Raw genomic sequence first — 21,227 nt, 5'->3', positions numbered from 1 at the left:
CAAATAATGGCTTTCCAATCTTTGCGCGCCAGTAATGAGCCTCTTCAATGAAAACAGATTGATTTGTGGCTGTTCCCAAATGAGCTGTGAGATCAGACTTCATCAGGATTCACCCCCAGTGGCATTAGGAAAGTACAATCTGATCTTTACGGCGGCAAAACAACACTGTGTTTTCCCTTTTTCCAGTCATATCCATTACACGCTGCGAGAACACTGAACATTCATGTCTCCCTTTCATTAGTTTCTCGATCGATACGCGTCGACTCCTTCCACCTAAAGGAGGAAACGTCTCAGTGTTTGCTAATTTCCTGGCTGGATGTGATGCCAGGCTGCAGGAGAAAAAAAGTTTGGGACGATTTGTCCTGAAATCTGGCTCATATATTTGTCTGTGTAATCTGTTGCTGGCTCTGCAGTTAGAGATTTGGATGTGTTGGCTGGTGGCTAACGTAGCCTCAAGCTACTTCCCTCAGGCAAGCAACTTTTGGAAAGCTCACTTCTTTAATTTAACAGATACTTCCACACATTTTAATCAGATGAGAAGTTTTCAGAGGTAAAACAGAACAGATTGAATGTTTTCTGAACCTTTGTTTTTTCCAAATATGCTGTATCACTGATATTGTAAACAAATATGTTTGGCATCAATTTGCAGTTGATTAATAAGTTTACACTTTGGCAGATATTGGATCTCTAAAAAAGTCAAAATTTTTAAAGTTCTAAAGGGACATACCACAATTTTTTTTACCGTCCAAAACAATGACATGATTTCTTCAAGAGAACTTTTGATATGAAAGTTGCGAGGCAGTTTTTTTCTCAGGGTTTTACAGTTAGCTAAGAGAACAGAAAGAAGAGGTGTAGGTGGCCTAGCAGTTTATGTCGTGCCCTATAAGGTTAGCCCTCCAGTGGGTGGCCCCAGTTTGAACCCAGCCTGTTTCGTGCATGTCATTTCGCACTCTCACACTACGTCATGCTCTATCCACTGTTCTATCCTCTCTCTGATTTAAGGTACAAAAAGCCTGAAAAAATAACTTTAAAGAAATGAGAACAAATAGAGAAATGCTCAGGCTGGGTGATTATTAAAAAAATAATCAAAACCAACATTTAGAGCCTCTGACATGAAACTGTCTGAAGAAATCAGACTATGAGCTTAGTCAGCATGAGATCGGACTATTAAGGTGTATGTAAACAGCTTAGTCAGACAGAGAAGGGACTGAGCATAGCTCAATCAACAAAATCTGCAAATCTGACAGCAGTTGGCTTCAACAGGACTCGGGAGTCTCGGTCCGGCAGAGTCATTGAGGAAAACTTGAACACCAAGTCGACAGTACAATGCAACCAGCTTGTAGTCAAAATGAATTCTGTGTCGGTTGTCTGGACACACTTTGGCTACAATGGGGATGACGACAACCAAAAACTAGCAAAGTATCTTTTTCATAAGTTGAAGGTTATTTTCTACGTATTCTACATGCTTGTAGAAATACAAGTTTGTTTGGTTTTTCTCCTTTTTTTTTCTCAGGTGCGAGCTAAGAAGTGACGACATCGACCTGTCCATCCATCCATCGTTATTGGGAACGTAAGATCTATCTCCAATAAGAAGGACAAGCTAGCTGTGCTAACCCAGCAACAGAGGGAAATACCAGAAGGCAGAGTAGCATCATGCCAATCACAGACATGGCTAACAGAGCTAACACCAGACACCAACCATGTTGGAAGAGCTTCACCTGCTGTGAGCGGACAGGATCCAGGAGACAGAGACTGAACAGACTGCTGAAGAAGCTCAGTCCTGGACCCTGTGGAGGTGGAGGCTGATGGACAATGATGGACAAGCTGTCAGCATCTATTTTCTTCTGGACCTTTTTGCACTTTCTTTTGTTTTCTTGATTGCTGCTGTGACTTCAATTTCGTTGTACTTGTTACAGTGGCAATAAAGTTCTATTCTGTTCTGTTCTATTTTAAGGATTTTTTTTGTTTTTTTTTTCACAAAACCTTTCAGTTCCATCTGCTGTGTATTTTCATTCCATTCCCTGAACTGTTCACCTGTGCATGTTCTTGTTTCAAAATCATTCAAATATTTACAGAATAAACTGAGTTGAGAGTGGAATAATGGTGGATCAACCGAAACCTAGGTAGAAATTTCCCCTAATTGTGATTTTCATTTTTGCCATTATCACCCAGACCTAAAATATTGTTTTACTAATGAAACAGAGAAACACTGAAACCCAAAGTCAGCTTTCCATGGGTCTCTGTGACACAACCTTGGATATTTGACAAAGGAATGCAAACACTTTACAATTAAAAAAAAAAAGAAAAAGATGATCTTTTGATCTGACAGCTCCTGATGTGTCAAAAGTCTGCAAAGACTAATTTTCATTAACAAAAAATCTCACAATGCTCACACAAAGATCATAAAAATAGACTAATGATGAAAGCTTGGGCTCTTTATAAAAAGGCTGTTACTGTCTTCATAAATAACACGCTGTATCTAAGTACAAAGATGATGCAAAAGAAGTGAACCTTTGTGTAAGAAACATGCATTCACAGCCCACACAGAGGTGTGAAATGGCAGCTGGTGTAACAACAGTTTGAAAGGCCAATAAACCAGATGCATCACATCTCAGCGCTCATATCACACACATACAGGAAATGGAAAAAAAAAAAAAAAAAAACAGTTGCATTTTTATTTTTCTGCAGTTGTCCCAGGTGTCTGTGTAGCTGTTGCAACACATTCACGCTGCACGGACTGTAACTGGAGTGCTTCTCCCTAACCTTGTTATGGGTAAGAATGTTCTGGAGCACAGAGGTTTTCCTGTGTACAAACTCAACATATGTGCTGGTGCTGATTTCTACAATTTCACACACACACTCCCCAGCACACAGACACTGACTTCTCCCTCCATGTAAGCTCTAATTCAGTTAATTGCACATGATGTGTGTGTCAGCTGACACGACACATGCATTCTATATATTGCTCAGGATCAGTCAGTGTCAAATGCATGTTTTTCACATACAAGAGTAGTCATAGTAGTAGCAAACCATAGTGGTAGCAAACATATTTTTACTTCAAACACTCATATTTCACCACATGTGGAAGCAGTCTCCACCTGCAGGGTGGTGCAGAAGTTTTAACCCTCACAATCTGACACTTAACGACTGCTTTCTTTGATGTTCTTGTAGGTCTATGAACATATTTTAATGCATTATTGACGGTATAAGTAGACTCATGTAGTGCAGAAACTTGAAAGCAATGCATGTGAAATGCTATGTCTGAATAATGTCCTACCAGTGGAGTAAAGATAAAATGAGCTCTAAGCTAACAGTTGGACAAGTGCATCAAACAGTAACATTCATATAAAATATTGTATAAATTTCATATTATATACAAATAAATACATACAATAATTTTTCAATTACTTACATTTTACTTTTTTCCCATTCTGTGTGCAGAAATATAAAGTTATTAAAAATTTTCGGATTGTATATATTCTAGAAATGTCTCTTGTATAACTTCTCTTATTTGGGGTCACAGCAGCCTATCCCTGAAACTTACTAACATGTTTGAATTTTATCTCTAACTTTGTTCTTTGTATTTTGTGCTCTGGTGATAACATTTCCTGCTGGTTGTATAAAGTGGATCTAATCTTTTCTTAAAGTCGTCAAAGCTGTTTACGTCCCAGCCTTGACTAAAGACTGTATAATACAAGTACATCATATCTGTGACATCACGCATCTGTTTTGATATAGAGTTTTGAAGCCTATCAATTCTGAACTCATTCTAGCTGTTAGGGGTCAGTCATGATTTTGAAATATCAGAATAATCGTTTGAGGAATAATACAATAGAAAATAGATCATGTGAATATCTATACTCAAATAGTTATTTGCGTACAATCCAGAAACAACAATCCTTATAAAAGCTTTTGTAAACAAGACACTCATATTTGAACTTTTTATCTAATTATTTGAATTTCTAATCTCATATTTTCTACTTTCCAACTCGTTTTAACTTTTGTATCTTATAGTTATGGCTGAGTATCTCATAATTTCTAAAAATGATCTCATAATCTTAACCTTTGAACTTTGTATCTTGTACTTTTGATTGTCTGATATCAACTAATTTTCTCTCTTGATTTTCACTGACTCATAACTTCTATATATATCTCACAATTATGACTTATGATTCCTTTTTTAAATTCTAATAACCTCAAAAAACAACATAATGCCTGTATAATAATGCATAATAATATAATTTGGACTTCAGATTTCAAACACTACACTTATATTTCAAAATGATGGCTTTTATATTTTCACATTTCTATTTTTCACTCTCATTCATAAAAATAAGTTTGGCCCTGTTTGACTATTAATTTAATTTTTTTTTTTACTATTTATGCCATTAAAGCCTTATTTTATTTTTTTTTTATTTTTCATCTAAATTTGTATCAATAATTTGCCTTTTTTTTCTAAAAATTATGAGTACCCCATACTTTTGATTTGTATTATATAATTTTGCCTTTTTCCCGGTTTCATTGTTAATCTATATGTTCAAACATTTGATTGAAATTTCAACTCAACTCATAACTATATATATATATATATATATATATATATATATATATATATATATATATATATATATATATATATATATATATATACATATATATATATAAAGTGAAGAATACTTAAAACATGTGCATAAAAAGACTTTGAAGGTATCTGGAAGGGTCGTACTTCCTTTGTCATGTCAGCTGGGGAGAGTCAGATTACACACACACACACACACATATGTATATATATATATATATATATATATATATATATATATATATATATATATATATATATATATATATATATATATATATATATATATATATATATATATATACATACATACATATGACCCATCTTCACAATATCAAAGTACATCAACATAAAAATCTGTGAAAGCAAAAGCTCCAGCTTGTGGTAAAACAGTGACATCTGTAAATTGTGAAAAATGAAGAGAGCATCAAAGAGTTTCTGGGAACAATGCTCATCCCTACTAGGAGTGCTGATAAAAACAGGAGTTACTCAGACCAGTTCTTGCTTAGAATCACCCTGTAGATGTGTTTATTTTTTATATAAAGATCATCTTTTTAATTGGAGTGGTTTAGTCCTCTCATGTAGAACTGCAGTTTTTAACACTTTCTTGTAGTGTCCATACTTTAGACAGGGGAGGTTTCTGCTTGGCCTTGACCTCTTTGATGAACGACTCCTCAGCCCCCTACTCCCCTTTTAACCTGACTCTCCCCAGCTGCCATGTCAAACAAAGGAGGACCCTCCCAGACACCTTTATAAATATTTTTATGCACATGTTTAAAGTCTTCTTCACTTTAATACAACCATAAAGAATTATTCAACATTAGAGTTCTGATCAGTGAAACCTTTGCTCCAGTGCCGCCTGCAGCTTCAGAGTCGAGCCGTTCATGTAAACATAGAGCAGGAGTAAAGTCATACCCTGAAATTAGACTGCATATTTCTGCAATACATAGTTAGGGCCTTGGCATGAGTGTCCTGACTGAAGTCTGGGTCTTTAAAGGAGAAATCACAAATAAAACAAAAACAAATTTAGGTCCATGCTTCACTAACTTCTTCTTTTATCTTTTTCAGATGAACTTTTTCGTTAAATGATTAATGACTTGGTTCCATTTGGGAGAAGATGATTGTAAATGATTATATGTTGATGCTTGTTGACAGTTTCCTTAACAGAGTAAGAGTTTCACTGTCATGAGGTTTGAGTTCCAGGCAGGAAGTAATAAGCTCTAAAATCCATCCATTATCAGTCTAATGACTTCTGTGGTTTTCCTATACTTTGTTCATCTCCAACTGAAACTCTCCCCATAAAACTGACACCACACACTGGTTCCCTCCCCCTTTTCAAAGACGCACCCACCCACCCAGACTCCCACCCAACCCCTCTCTCTCTCTCTCACGTACACATACACACACACACACACACGGTCCCTCTGACACATATGCTCACACTGACTCTGAGGACAATAAAAGCAGACATATAAGGGCTCAGTGCAGTTTCCACAGCAGACGGCAGGACACTACAGATGGAGGAGTGAGAGGAGGATGAAGAGGAGGAGGAGGAGAGGAAATCATGGTAGAAGAAAGTAAAAATGAGAGCAGAGAAAGAGAAGTCTTTGGAAAGAGTGAGGAAGTAGGAGTCACACAGACAAACACCGGGAGTAAGTGAGTGAGGAGCCGAGGAAGGAGAGGAGAGGGATGTGTCTGCGCCTCACACATGGACTCCAAAGAAGCCCTGTAAGTCACAACAGCACCGTGTGTGTATGTGTGTGTGTGTGTGTGTGTGTGTGTGTGCTCTAAATTGAGTTTATATTACCTCCCAGTGTTCAAGGCTAAAGGTGTCAGCTTGCAGTAGCAGACTGACGGAGTGAGAGGGGCGAAAACAAGCCGCATGTGTCAAGGTGATGAAGTCAAACAAGTAAATAGTCCCAGGACTGAAAGCACTTTTTCAGCAGAGCCAGATCCAGAGTCCACAGCAGAGACGGAGCGATCCAGCTCCAGCAGAGAGGAGGGGATGAATCAGGCTTAGAGGCTGAGCAGGATATCTTAGCAAAGGAGCGCAGAGCAAACAGGATGTTACGACTGACAAACCTTTATGTTTGCCTTTGGGCAGCTTTTTAGCTTCAGCTCTTTTTTCCTGTGTGATGATAAAATGAGTCATTCTTTATACTAGCGGTCCAATAATGCTGACTGATGGAAAAGCCTCATAAACAGGCAGGTCTACAGGTCTACAGGGCCTGGGGTAGTTTCAGAAATGTTACACACAAACCCAAACATCACCGAAGTGAGCTTTGGAGTCCTTGTAAAGTTTGTTTTCAGTGACTTCAATTTCTTTTTGCTTAAGTTTTTCAAACTTTAACTAAGAAAGCAATCCTTTAATCTAACATCTGGAAAGAAGCTAGGGAGTTTCAGAGAAAAAAAAAACATAGTTTGATGTTGCTCAGACACATTCCCACACTGCTCCAGATCCCACTAATGCTAAGCTCAGAGATAAGAATCAACTTAAAGGAAACGGACATAAGATAAGGTTTAACATACAAGCACACAAGGCTCATAAACCCACTTAAAGAGTGGAGCAGAAGACTGAGCAGAGATCAGAAAGAGTGTAACTCCTCGCTGAGTGTTGATCTAAAGCCAAAGTAAAGATACGTCTGATGACCTGTGTGCAATCACCCTTCCCTACTAATAGTAAATTAAACAGATTTTTAGGGCGTGTCATGATTCTTCATTCAGAGCCTGATGTCAAAGTGCCAAAACTAGATTGGCACAACTTCTCCTGGAGCTAGAATATCAAGTATAGTAGGTTTAAGCTTTGTTACATCACACATTTTAGAAAAAAAAACAGGGAAGTATTATAGTTATTTCTGTTGTGATTTACCTTCTAGAGCCCAGTTTATCCCTAAGTAGTAGTTGTTGCTTTCCTACTTCCTGGATACAGCCAATACACTGCAAAAAACTGGAACCTTATCAAGTTTTTTTTTTTTTTTTTTTGCCTTATTTGCAGTAGAAAATGTCTTTTGTAGACTCAATATGGGCCACATTCGCCTGACCAGTCCAGACAAAAAAATGTTTGTAAGACAAAAATGAGGTCTGTATTGCTTGGAACTATCAAAAAAAAAAAAAACAAACAAACAAAAAAAAAAAAAACTGCCAATGGAATGAGAGAAATTTTCTTGAAAATTCGCTTGTAACTAGAATGTCTTCAAGCAATTAACTTTTTCAAAAAAAAAAAAAAATGAAAGAAGATATTTTCTGGGCTGTTCAGGTGAATGTAGCTCATATTAAGTCTAAAAAGACATTTTCTACTGAATATAAGACAAAATCACTTGATAAGATTTCAGTTTTTTGCAGTGTAGACCTGCATAAAGAATGTTGAAAAGCACATTTTTATAATCTGATCATCAAAGCGTCCTTGTTTTTCAAAGATAAGAAAACACTTTGTGATATTCCTCTACTTTTTTTTTTTTTTTTTTTTTTTTTTTTTTTTACAATGAAACAGCCCTTGAATTGCCTATAGACTACCTTTAAAGACGGCTAACTTGGGTTATATATTATTGTGCTTGTTGGGTGGTGTTCATGATCGTACTGATACTGCTGATAATGGGTGAAAGAAACATTGGTACAACCTTAATCTTATCTTTTATCTTTGTTTATTGCAAAAAAGTTCCCATGACTATGATTTTATCAGTCTGCTGCACTGTAAAACCCATTGTACATCTATGTACACATAGATAACGGATGTCTATGGCATACTGCTTAGCTTAGAACAACAAAACACATGTAACCAAGCTTAGAAATGAATGATTGAGATGATATTTCATAACAAATAACTAGGCCTGTCACGATAACACATTTTGCTAGACGATAATTTTCCAAAATATTATTGCCGATAAACGATATTATTGTCAATATTATTATTTTTTTTCCATTTTTCATTGAAGTAATTATGATAAATGGAATAATAAAGTGAGTACACCATATCAAAAGCAAGAAACTTTAATTTCTTAAGAGTATTTAACTGTAATTAAAAGGTCAGGATCTTTTAAACAAAATAAATTTCCCAAAAAATATAATAAATTTAACAAACAAGAAAGAGAAAAAAAATAATGAAAATGAAATGGACTCTCTTTTAGAAAAAAATACATGTTAATGAAAATAATTAATACTAATCAAAAACAATAAAACATAGACCCTGTCTCTAAAGAAAAACCGAAACTCCAAAAAAAACAATACAATAAAAACTATAGCCTAAATAAAAGGGAGTTTATACAGTTCCTGAATTGTTTGTAACATATACTATTTCCCTGTCAATCCGTACTGTCTGTCAAACATTTTTAACATTTCTAGCTTTCAATCGTATTGAAGGGCTGCATTTCTTTGGCAATGTAGCTGTCTTTGAGCGCCCACCATTTTCTATTTACTTTGCAGACCAAAAGCCTCAGTAAGAGCGGAATTGTCAAAGAACAAGGCTCCGCTGCACCTCCCCTTCTTCTTCTTCGTCGCCACTATTTTCAAACAAATGCGACATATCAGCTCGTTGGTGTTCATGAGCTCACACTTTGTTCATTCTGATAAAAAAACAAAATATTCCCACACTGGGACTGTGGCAGGAGGCTTAAGAACCGTATCTTTCATGCCATCACTCATATTAGCGTGTTTCCTCCTTACCGCTCAGGACGCTCGCTTCAGCTCTCTCCGTATGTACGCGCGAGCGGCCTCGTCTTCACCCCAAAGATCGCATTTTTGACAGATGCTCACTCCACTATTAATCCGCTAAATCTGCTATAAAACCTATGCACCCCAATGTGAGAAAAGATAGACGTAGTGAGCTATCTCCTCATTCAGCCTCTTTGGATGAAAGAGAGGAGGAAAACAAACATGCATGCACGTGTCGGTTTATTGAGGCTGGCAAACTTTATTGATTATCGTGACAGGCCTACAAATAACTTATTTCATCAGTCCACTTAAATGACTTCTAGGAAAGTAAATCATTTAATCTTTGTCATGTTTTTGAGGTTACACCATTTGATTATTCAAAAGGAATGATTCTTTAATTGGTTAAAAATGGTGGAAATGTCATATACAATACTATGACGCCAACAGAAATGCAAACTACTCATTTAAATAAACATCCAACATGTTGTTTTAACAAACTAAAGCACATTTCTGTTTTGGTAACCTTATTTGTTTAGCCTTCTGTCTCTTTCTAACCACAAAGTCAGTTTTTACATACAGATGCATGCATTAACTCCTCTCCCCTGTTTGTTTTTCCTTTATTCAAACGAAGCACACGGTTAACATGACCTCAAAGTATTATCTGAACTATAGCGTGTCTCAAAGCATAGCTGGATGCTAAATGCATCTCACTGTTAACTATGAGTGAAGCCTGTTGGGAGCAGGTGCATGGCAACACCTGATATTTACTATGACATTTGAGATGAACTGACTGCAGTTAACAATAGCATCCCTCTTTTAGCTCTGCAGGAGAAACATCCCAAAGAAAAAAAGTCATTTTCGGCTTTATTTAACGTAACAGGAGAGACAGCATCTGCTAAGTGAATAACCGGACCAGTAAAAGATGTGGAAATGATGTCACAGCGAGCTCAGTGGTTGTTAGAGGCTGTGTGGGGACTCTCTGCTCAGTCAAGGCTCCGTTTCCAGCTACTGGAGTTATCTCAGCTCAGAAACAGAATGTACAGACTCACACTGAACACAGAAATATTCTACATTCTTCTAATATCTCACCTCAACGACAAACTGATTTTTGAGAGAACCCAGTCTGACCCCCAGAGTAACAGAATAACACGTCCTCAGATTTTCTCTTCCAGTAGCACTTTAGCTCTGTCTGCTCTGTGCCACTGTGGAAAACTTACACATGTTTACAATTAAAAAGCTTTTTTCTGTGAGGGAGGTAGAGTTTGTGTTTGTTGGACTCCCCTGCTGGTGAGACTCGCTCAGTATCCAGTTCCAGTTGTGCGGGTTTGGACGTAGTAAGCTGAGCTCATCGACATTGTCCGTGAAGTGTCGGGAAAAAACACATGTTGGTGCAGTAATCTGGCCTTTTCAAGCATAAAGAACAGCGTGGTGTCAAATATCAACGCTTGGGCATTGATGTCCGTCAGTGTGTGTGCGACTCAAGATTGTGTTCTTTAGAATCTCACTGCTGCTCACGAGAGAGGGTCTCAAGTTCCTATCTGCCCCACTTTCATCATTCAGAGCCTCATGACTTCATTTGTTTTACTCAGCAACTTGAAAGTAAAAGGGAAAACAGGCACTTCAAACTGACTCCCTAAAAGTGAGCACAGTTTAAAAAAAAAAAAAAAGTTAGAGAAGTCTGATCCAAACTCCCTGAAGTACTGAGAAGTAGTGTGCAGGTTCCTGTTAGAGAGGTGGGAGGTTGTGGCCTTTGCCTATCAGTGACAGAGTCTGCACAGACTGTTGGAAGATAACATTACAATCTCCTCTGCAGGCTGTCACGCGCCCAGACCTTTACAGTAAACATCTACTGCAGCAACCATCCTGCATCACTTTTCTAAAACTCACAACAACTCTGTCCAAAGCCAGCTCTAAATCAAAGAGAATGTTCCCGCAATGTTTCAAACAAGTGAACGCGTCCTCAGGTCATACATGCATGTTTTGGGTTTCCATGACTGGATCAGCATCCTCTTTGCTGTATGCTGCATCTACATCAGGACAAAAGATACTTTGAATATTTTACTTTAATACCCACAACTCTGGAAGACTGGATCCACAAGAGAGCATGTTTCTCTTTTCCAAACTCAGGCGTCTTTTTTTATCCAACAATCCAGAAACACAAATCGTTATAAAAGCTTCTGTAAACAAGACACTCATAATTGAACTTTTTATCATATTATTTGTATTTTAATCTCATAATTCTCCTTTTATCTTTTGTATCTCACAGTTAAAGCTGAGTATCTCATAATTTCCAAAAATGATCTCATAATCTTTACTTTTCATCATTTTATTTGAACTTTGTATCCTGTACTTTTGATTGTCTAATATTAAAATAAAATCCCTCTTGATTTTCACTGTTTCATAACTTCAATATAATATCCCAAAATATGACTTAGGATTCTTTTTTTTTTTTCCTTTTTTTAATCTCAAAAAACAACCTTACATTAAAATATAAATTTTAGATTTCATGGCTTCACTTTTTGACTTTTAATTTCTAATTTTTTCCAATTTATGCCATTACAACCTTATCTTTTTATTTAGATTTTTATCAAATAAATTTGAGTTGTTTATCTTGACATTATGAGAACCACATACTTTGGACTTTTTAAAATATATTTTTGATTTTTTTTCACATTTCATTTTTTGCCTTGATATTCAAATATTCATTTGAAATTTCAACTATTTTTTTTTCCTCCTAATTTTATCTTTTCATGTATTTTCTTTGCCTTTTTGGTTATATTGTGTTTTTAATCAATTTTATCTAAAACTATTTTTTTATATATTTATTTGTAACTTTTTGTTCTATCTGAAAACAGACTAAATTTTCATGATTTAACTAAATTTTTGACTTTTTTATTCAAATTTATGAATAAGTATCTTATACTTTTGATTTTTTTTAAGCACATCACTTTATCCTTCCTCTTGTTTCAAGATTTTTATCTGGTAATTTTTAATAATTATATTTGAATTTCAAGTAAATTTCTCTCAGTTTCTAAGTTTTATACCTAAATTTAGACTTTCATCAAACAAAGAAAAGATTTTATCATGTAAGTTTCTCATAGTTTCAACCTTTTATCTGGAAATTTTGACTTAGCTCATTATTTTTGACATTGTGGCCTATGGTTGAGACTTTTTTTAACGTTCTTAAAACGTCCATTTGTTATCTATTTTATGTATGTATGTATGTATTTATTTAGTATTTTTTATTATTATTATTTTTAAATCATTTTTAATTAAAAAGGGGCCTCCTTTTTATGGGTAAAAATAAGCAATCAGTCAAAGAGAGATTCTTTATTCCGTCTTTCTAAACTCTTTGATGAGTCAACCTCCAGGAAGCTGTTGCTATAACTCACATTGCGTGCTAACTTTGTACCATGTGTGCCAACTTAAAGTCAACCTTTGCCTTCAGAATCTACAGGGAAACATTAACAAGTGTTTATAACTGGAGGATAACAGCAGTTAGCTGTTAATCCTATGTCTCTTCTGTAAGAGAGAACATAAAGAGTTAGAGGATTCTAAACTGAGATAATATTGTTAAATCAAAAGACAAAAATAACTGCCCCTCTATACGACAATCTATACTCTGTAAAATAAAAGAAAGGTTCCTGTACAAAGTTCTCTGTTTCAAAGACCAATGAGTCATTATTACTGTCATGTTGTTGCTTTTTTTCTATAAACAGACTCTCGGTTGAATATTTCTTCTGAGAAAGTCAAACATTCAACTGGTCATACATGAAAACACACCGATCACCTCTGCACACCGACAAACCCTGACACAGGATCCTCTCATGGCATGTTTGGTCACAAGACCCTTGGGTGTCAAGACTCCAGCACATGTTGTGAGAGGCCTCCATTGTTGGCTGACCTCAGTGTTCAGTCAAAATATGCTGCTGTGGAAATATGTGTTGGGCCTATTGTGAAGCAGCATAGCACAGACGTCAGCAGCTTCTCTGCTCTGGGGCTCTGTGGGGCTAAAGCCCCTCTATTATCGCTCTGTGTGCTGACTCGGGACTTACATTCACATTATTCTGCGCACAGTTAAAGACAGTTTGCCAAAACACCGCAGTGGAGCCGTTGTCCAGCTGTTTTTGGATGTAAAGAATAAATAACAGTGATGGTGGTGTGAGGGGAGCCAGCTGGTTCTAGATGACAAACAACATAATGTTTTTAGGATATTTTGATATTAAGAGTTAAAACAGATGTGATTAGAATTGATTCTAGTTTCAAGGTTGGAGAAAAGCCCTTCATGTTTACCACACCTGGCCACATCTACAACACTCTGTGCCCCAGTCTGGCCCCTACTGAGAAGAGCCATTAATAGGTGACTCTGTGGTAGAGATTAACTGGACAATATAACTCAGATTAAGAAGTGAGCCCTATTATTAATGTTAATGTTTTATCATTTCCACTGTCAAACACCTGGATTTACCCTCAGGGATTAATGAAGTTAAATCTTTTCTAATCTATTCTAACAGCCCTGAATCAGCTCTTTCATCTGATGGGGAAAGATTAACTTTAGAGAAACATTTATTAAGCCTTGATTTTTATGAGTAGCATAATACCCATCTGCCTTTGAGAAGAATGCTCCTTAAAGGTTGGTAAGGAAAGTTGAGGGGAAAAAAACAGCTGTCTGTCCATAGGCTCAGATTTGTGCTGCAAGAACCTAAATTTGAATCACTATATTTGTTTGAAAAGCATGATGAGAAATTTATTTTACTGTTTTAAAACTGAATTTATTTGTTTGAAATTGTATTTCACCAACTTGAAAATTCAGCTTTCTGTATTTCTTAAACTTTAAAAATTCAATTTCAGTTCAGCGTGGCTTGACCACTAAGTCATCTATGGAAGAGTAAGGAAAAATAATCGAACACAGATCCACTGAAATTCTCCTTTGGTCCACAAAGAGGATTTTAAGCAGACCCTGATCTTCAGACATCACGAGAATGGCGTGATCTCAGCTAGCCACAGACTGTAAAGGAGCTTTCACTGATGTGAAGAGGATTTCTGTGAATCTGTGCTCGATTACTCTTCCTTTCAGACATAGATAATTTAATGGTCGTGCCAAGCTGAACTAATACCTAAATTGAGCAAATGCAAAATGAATTTTGAATTCTTAATATAAAAATATAGAAAGTAGAATATTCAAGCAAGTTTGATAAAAAGGGCTGGGACGATTCAATTTAAATTGCAGTTCTTCTTTATTTCTGATTTTTAGTTTGATTTTTTAACCCAAGACCATGTGGAAAAGTTGAATGATGATGATGTCTACAGACTATGTCAGGAGACATATTTTCCCTGAAAAAAAAATGCACATCAAATGGGAGTTATTAAGGGGATCTGACATCACGTTACTAGATAGTTGAAGAAAAATATTCCATCTATTGCTGGAGAAAAGTGGCAACTTTATTTCCAACCCAGCCTATGAACAAAGACTAAAATGAAGGATTTAAATTTTAAAAAGTTATTGAATTTTAAACTATAATTCTAGATACTTCATAACTTTTTTACCCACCCCTATAAATAATTAAATTAGTTTCAAAACATTTAATTCAATTTCTGATCATGCTTTTCAAAGTCAATACAATAATTCAAATTCAGTGTCTCATGGCAAAAATCTCAGCCCACACCTGACAGATACAGCATTTATGATCAGGTACTGACAAGTATGAGTATCCCAGCTAACTGTAAGACTAAAGATAGTATGGATGTTAAAAAATTGTGTCTTGAAATGACACAACCTCTTTCTGCAAACATGGGTGTCAACTTTTTTCAGGCTAACTTGTGGAATTTAATTTGGGAGTTAGCGCCAGCTGCTGGTGGGTTTATTTAGCTCTGCCAGTGTTGATAGTTCAGCTCTGTATGATTTTAGTTCTTCAGTGCCATAGTTTTTTTATTTATTTGATTTTTTCATCATGTGTCAATGACTAATAATATTAAAAACACTTAGATTTTTCAAGTGCAGTCTTCACATCAAGTCTTAGAACTTTTGAACTACTCAGCCCTGGAGGAGTGGGAGTTAAGTGGGGTCAACTCTGTGTTAGTGTGCATCTAATACTCTGACCAACAATAGCAGGAAGGCCGGCTTGATGAGAGCCACAGGTCTCAGAGGAAACAGAGAAGACATGAGGGGTGACACGGACCCTGAGTAAACAGGACGCCCTGTACTGACACTTTGTGAGTGGCCACGTGTGACACAGCTGATAAAGCAGTTTGCATTGTTCAGGACTGTGGGTAAGGGGGGAATTATTTTCATTTGGGTTCACCTCTAAACACACTGTAGTTCAGGTTTATTTCCTGGTTAAAGCTGAGTTCAAGTAGAAGACATGGCAGAGGCTGATATGCCATCTATACTGAGGCACTTTAGGGCTCATAGTCTTGCACCAGTGAGATATCAAAGTATCTTATCAGCTATAGGGAGGATGAACAAAGTCTGACAGTTCAATGCGTCCTACTTTCCTTACAGTAAATGTTCATAGTCTAACTGATAGATGGCATAATCTGATCCCACACACTCCCTTCACACACACACACACACACACCAGACACACAGCTCGAGACAGCGGCTACATGAAGCCAGACACAATCCATCTCCAAACCTTTTACGCACCTGCGCACCCAAGAGGAAGAACACCGTCTACCTGAGCTCAAATCTGACGTGGTGACGCAAGCGTCATGGTGAACGAACCCACAAGACACACACACACACACACACTGAGGGACAGTAAAACGCTGCCAGTCATCGTGTGTGTCCACGCACAGTAAGCTGTGTTCATCACTTACACTCTTCAGCTCTGTGACAGACTGTATGTCTTCGTACCTTGGGTGAGTGGAACTTTTCGTGGACGTGTTTTTCTTTGTTGCCGCGTCCTGTCGGGTGCGTTTCCCACGGTGTTTTGTGTCACTATCGATTCCTCTCGGTGATCCCACCGATCATCTCGCTCTGATCCGGAGCTCTTCTCTTTTCTTGACTATTTTTACGTCAGTGCGTAAACCACGAGTGACTCTAGCGCGCAGGTTTTTGAATTCTCCACCCTGACTTCACCTGACACAGTCTGCGCCGTGTCAGCAAAGAGGGGGTTAATGACTGTCTGACGTTTTTGAGATGAATGAAATCAACAGCTGATGTTTAATCTGGAGGAACTTCAGTCACACCTTCTAATAATGCGCAGGATTAAATGTACGACTAAAATGTTCATCAGTGAGCTAACAGCGAAACTTTACAGATTATAAAATCCAGATTTGATGGAGAAAAAGTGCGGATTGAGTTGAAGCACAGCGAGCTAACGCCTGACACAAAGTGAGCAATTGCACAGGGGCGCAGTCAGACTCTGACTGTGGTGGCCAGTGCCCATAAAGTAAAAATAAAATAAAAATAACTTTAATCAGATATTGTTTCACTAGACCAATCAAAACATAAATGTAAAAAAAATTATAAAAAAATAAAATTAAATTAAATTAATTAAAAGAATAATTAAAAAAAAAAATCAACAATATTTTTTCAAACTGTTTCACAGGTTTCATATTTATTTATTGTTACCTCTCAAAGATAATGATGCAAGGATTTTTTTGCCTGCTTGTACTGGACAATATTATTGTTACCCAGAGTATTATTTATTTAGATCCGAGCTAATGTTTGTATTGTTCTGTTTGCTTGTTTGTTGATTTTTTTAAAACATTTTTTTTTTACTTAGCCTTAATTCTAACATGTAAAAGTGAATAATTTATTTAAAAAATATTAAATATATATATATATATATATATATATATATATATATATATATATATATATATATATATATATATATATATATATATGAATTTTTGGGTACATTTTTCTGGCCTTAAAAAGTGTCATAGCAATAATCAAACCTGTATATTTCTTTAAAAAAAATAATAATAAAAAATAAAGAGATGAAAGAAAAGAAACATTGAAATGAAATGAAGAAAAAACTACTTTCATCCTGATGCAAAACCATCCAAAATGTTTATTTTTACCATTTTTACCACGGCCAAATACATGATTTTTATTTAAGTATGCAACATGACAATTTGACTCAGAGGTGTATGGCAAATTTTTGATGGATAAAGAGGAGAATAATTTCAGATTGATTTGAAAGGGTGTGTTTCATTAGTGGAAGTGTGGACCTCTCGAAAACCTGCTTGGAGTTAATTTCCTCTGTGCTTACCAGAATGAAGAATGAATAGGAGTAAGGAAGCTACGTCACATTTTCCATCATTTATTTGTGTGTACACTGTTTTTCTGTTTTTATAAATTGTTCTATGAATGGACCCCAGGATGAGGAGGAGAAGTTAATTTGATTAAAAAAAATAAAAGCTATAAAAAAGGGGAACATCATCATACCTGAGGGAGCAGAACTGACCAGCGGACTGAAATGGTTTCATGCTGATGTTTTATCAAATGACGACACCATATGTTGGTTTTTTGTTTGAAGATGAAATCTTAAGGCAGACTCTAATGTGACTTTTTCTCTCTTTCCAAGGTGCCATGTGATCCTGTGACAGGCTGATGTCACTGTGACCCAGAGGAGGAGGAGGAGGTGGAGGAGGAGGAACAAAGGAAGTGGAAGTGGGAGAGGAAGTGTGAGGCCAAAATATCTGGAGTTCACAGGATGAAAAGATAAACGTGCCGGCTGCATCGGGTGATTTGAAGGAGGGACTGAACTTTTGACACGGAGTTAACTTCAGCCGGATCACTATGTGGGAGTGGAGTTTCTGTTTTGTGCAGTGCAGGGAGATCAACGACGGTGCACCCAGACTGCTGAAGAGCCCAAGAGAAGCCTACTGGTCTTGACAACATCAAACGGAAAAAACAGTTGGGTCTTATGGACAGGAGGAGGAGGAGAGGAAAGGAGACGTACGACATATGATAAAGCAGATGAGACATCACAGAGGATGGCAGAGTAGACGAAGGATCCCTACAGGGAGGTGTGATTGTAAAATGAGGAGTGACAGCTGAAGGAATCTACTTCGTCAATATTCAGAGATCAGCAGGAACCGGCGTGACAATGTTCATGAACTTCCGTCGAATCCGCAAGTGCCAGTGTGTGCAGCTGCTGACCACGGGCCTGGTCCTGTGTGTGGTGATGGTGTGCTGGGAGGAGCTGGATCACCATGTGGTCAGCCACATGAGGTCCTACACCTACCGCTACCTGGTCAACAGCTACGACTTTCTCAACTCCTCCTACGCCATCACTAACAGTGACTTAGAAAGAAGGAATCACCTGAACAATTGGGAGGGGGGGTTAGGTAACTACCCGTACCTCATCAACCACCCGGATAAATGCAGAGGAGAGGGCGCGGGTGGGAGGATGGATGATGTCCTCCTGCTTCTGTTTGTGAAATCATCGCCTGAGAACTTTGAGCGGCGCCAGGACATCAGGGACACGTGGGGGAATGAGAGCTTTGTTTGGTCTGAGCTCGGGGAAAGGGTGAGGGTGATGTTCGCCCTGGGTGTGCATCCTGACGCTGAGCGCAGATCTAGCGTGCAGAGCGCCCTGCGCCAAGAGGACTACACATACGGGGACCTAATCCAGCAGGACTTTCTGGACACTTTCCACAACCTCACGACCAAGCTGATAATGCAGTTCCACTGGGGCCATGCGCACTGCTCTCAGGCGCGCTTCTTCATGTCTGCAGACGACGACATCTTCGTCCACATGCCTAACCTGGTGAGATATCTGCAGGAGCTGCTCAGTAGACAATCAGAGGCAAAGGACTTGTGGGTGGGACACGTCCACAAAGGAGCTCCTCCAATCCGCCGCAAAGACAGCAAATACCACGTTTCATACGACCTCTACCCATGGCCTTCCTACCCAGACTACACTGCTGGAGCTGGGTACGTGGTTTCAGGGGATGTAGCTGCTAAGATCTACCAAGCCACCATGGTGCTGAACTCCTCCATGTACATCGACGACGTCTTCATGGGGATCTGTGCCAAGGCCATGGGGGTCTCCCCTCAGGAGCACGTCTTCTTCTCAGGGGAGGGCAAGGCTCCGTACCACCCCTGCATCTATGATCACATGATCACATCACACGGTCACGCCACAGATGTGCGGTCTTTGTGGCGTGCCGCAACAAACCCTGAGGTGCACAGCAGCTCCAAAGGGTTTCTGGGTAATCTGTACTGTACAGCAGTGAAAGTGATGCTTCTCTGTCCGCCATATTACCAGAACACCTACTCCTGTATGGCTGCCTTTGCATGAGTGGTCTGAAGAAGACATGGGGAACAAAGAGCTCCACACACACACACACACACACACACACACACACACACACACACACACACACACACACACACACACACAAAGATATGGTACTCTAAATATCTAAATACTCAGTCTGCCATTTTATCTTCACTGTTGTGTTTTGCTATTTGCTGATTGTATTTGCAATTTTGTAATAAAGATCAAAGCTGTTCTGTTAAGCATACACACTTTCTATTTTCCATTTTTCACTGTTGATGAGGTCAAGAGGAGAAAATAGGGCTTAACAGTTAAAATCGTTGGATGCAGCACTGGCAGGAGAGGAGATTCTGGTGACATTGAAGGAAATAACACACACAAAGACATGACCCTGTCAGAGCGTAATGCAGCTTTTTATCATTGATTTTGAATGCATAACATTATGAATATCAATTTTTATTCATAGCTTCAAATTTTAAAGCTTGAAGTCCAAAGAAGGTCTTTTTTGTAGTGATTTATTTGAAAATCTTATAAAGTGCCTGACCTAAAACAGTTTCTATGTGAGATTATAATCTGTGTGTAACCCTGGGAGTAGGATCATGGCACTTTGTCAAATCCTGAAGCCATTGTTGCCAAATGTAAAAAAATGAAAGATGAAGGAAGATAAAATTATGGAGCCACTTGATATTTTTCAATAACCTCAAACTAGCTGGCAAGCTAGCAAGTCATCTTGAAGCTCTATATACCATAAAACAGAGCCATCATAAGCAGATTTTGGTCATTTTCCCTTTAAAAACAAACATTACAAATGATGGACTGACCCCCTCAAGTATTGATCTCAACCCCATCCAACATATTTAGTTGAGTTATGAAATAAAGTGGACAGATCTGCATTCAAAGAAAAGTCTTTGTCTTGATTTGCTGAAGTCATTGGATAACATTGGTGTTGAAGCGCTCAGGAAATATACTGACACTATGTCAAAGACGTGTGCTGCTGTAACTGCTGGAGAAGGTGATCAACTAGATATTAAAGTAAAAGTAGATAAAAACAGAAGGACTCACTTCATGTGATGTTTGTTGTGCTCAGAGCAACCATCTGCATGTTTCATGATCAGGATTTAGAGGCAAAAAAAGGTCACTACTTTTAGATCTGTCAGGTGTTGTGATATTTTTTGCTACCACTGTATTTTGTTTCAGATCGTTACATTATCTGATAAAATACTGGAGGCCAACTCTGAACTGGAGACTTGTAGGCTTTATGAAGAAACCTCAGATTAAAAAAAATGTTTCTATTTCATTCAACTTTGAGAATTATTTGACTGATGAGCTGATGAAGAAAAAGCAGCAGGTGTTGTGAAATTGGGTATTTATCTGAAAATATTTCCATAAAAACTATTAAGGTTTTGGATTGCCAGTTAGAAAAAACAAGACTTTAAAAAAGGCTCTGTGAGGACTGGCTGTATGGCGTTTACTGAAGTGACGCCTGTGGCCAGAATCTGTCATGTTTTTCAAGATGAAGACTCCATCTTCCATGAGCACCATCACCCACTGCCATAAAAAATATGACTCTTGCCTAGGGATGGGTACCGAATTAGGTACTTTTTTAGGTACTGACCAAATTATGTCAAAAGTACTGGGTATCAATTAATGTAGAGTCACAAGGTAACATGTTAAGGTACCGAAACCCATCCTTGTGACTGTGAGGGAGAGGAAGAGTGGGCGATTTTCCATACTGGACATGAACACATCATTGCAAGGTT

At 37.7% G+C, this 21,227-nt stretch overlaps 2 protein-coding genes across 10 annotated transcripts in view; one reads left to right on the top strand and one right to left on the bottom strand.

Annotated features, from left to right (window-relative positions):
- mcf2l2 (MCF.2 cell line derived transforming sequence-like 2) overlaps positions 1–21,227 on the bottom strand; it is a 239,912-nt gene that overhangs the window by 82,734 nt on the left and 135,951 nt on the right. The window lies entirely within an intron of this gene.
- On the top strand, positions 6,011–19,762 carry b3gnt5a (UDP-GlcNAc:betaGal beta-1,3-N-acetylglucosaminyltransferase 5a). Of its 2 annotated transcripts, none has more exons than XM_074669205.1 (2): positions 6,011–6,307; positions 17,767–19,762. In XM_074669205.1, the coding sequence occupies exon 2, from the start codon at positions 18,292–18,294 to the stop codon at positions 19,486–19,488; it is 1,197 nt and encodes a 398-aa protein (XP_074525306.1). In that variant the 5' UTR covers positions 6,011–6,307; positions 17,767–18,291; the 3' UTR covers positions 19,489–19,762. The 2 variants fall into 2 exon arrangements, with proteins under 2 accessions (XP_074525306.1, XP_074525305.1); XM_074669204.1 differs by lacking the exon at positions 6,011–6,307 and adding an exon at positions 15,901–16,087.

The sequence above is a fragment of the Halichoeres trimaculatus genome, unplaced genomic scaffold, assembly GCF_033239565.1.
Source record: "Halichoeres trimaculatus isolate MK-OKI-2021-1 unplaced genomic scaffold, fHalTri1.1 fHalTri1_scaffold_4, whole genome shotgun sequence".
NCBI lineage: Eukaryota > Metazoa > Chordata > Actinopteri > Labriformes > Labridae > Halichoeres > Halichoeres trimaculatus.
The sequence above is the reverse complement of the archived record's forward strand: the minus strand, read 5'-3'. Positions and strand labels throughout refer to the sequence as shown.

Bases quoted from the DNA above. Each gene is read 5' to 3' on its own strand.
- b3gnt5a (XM_074669205.1), top strand. From the start codon at position 18,292: ATGTTCATGAACTTCCGTCGAATCCGCAAGTGCCAGTGTGTGCAGCTG.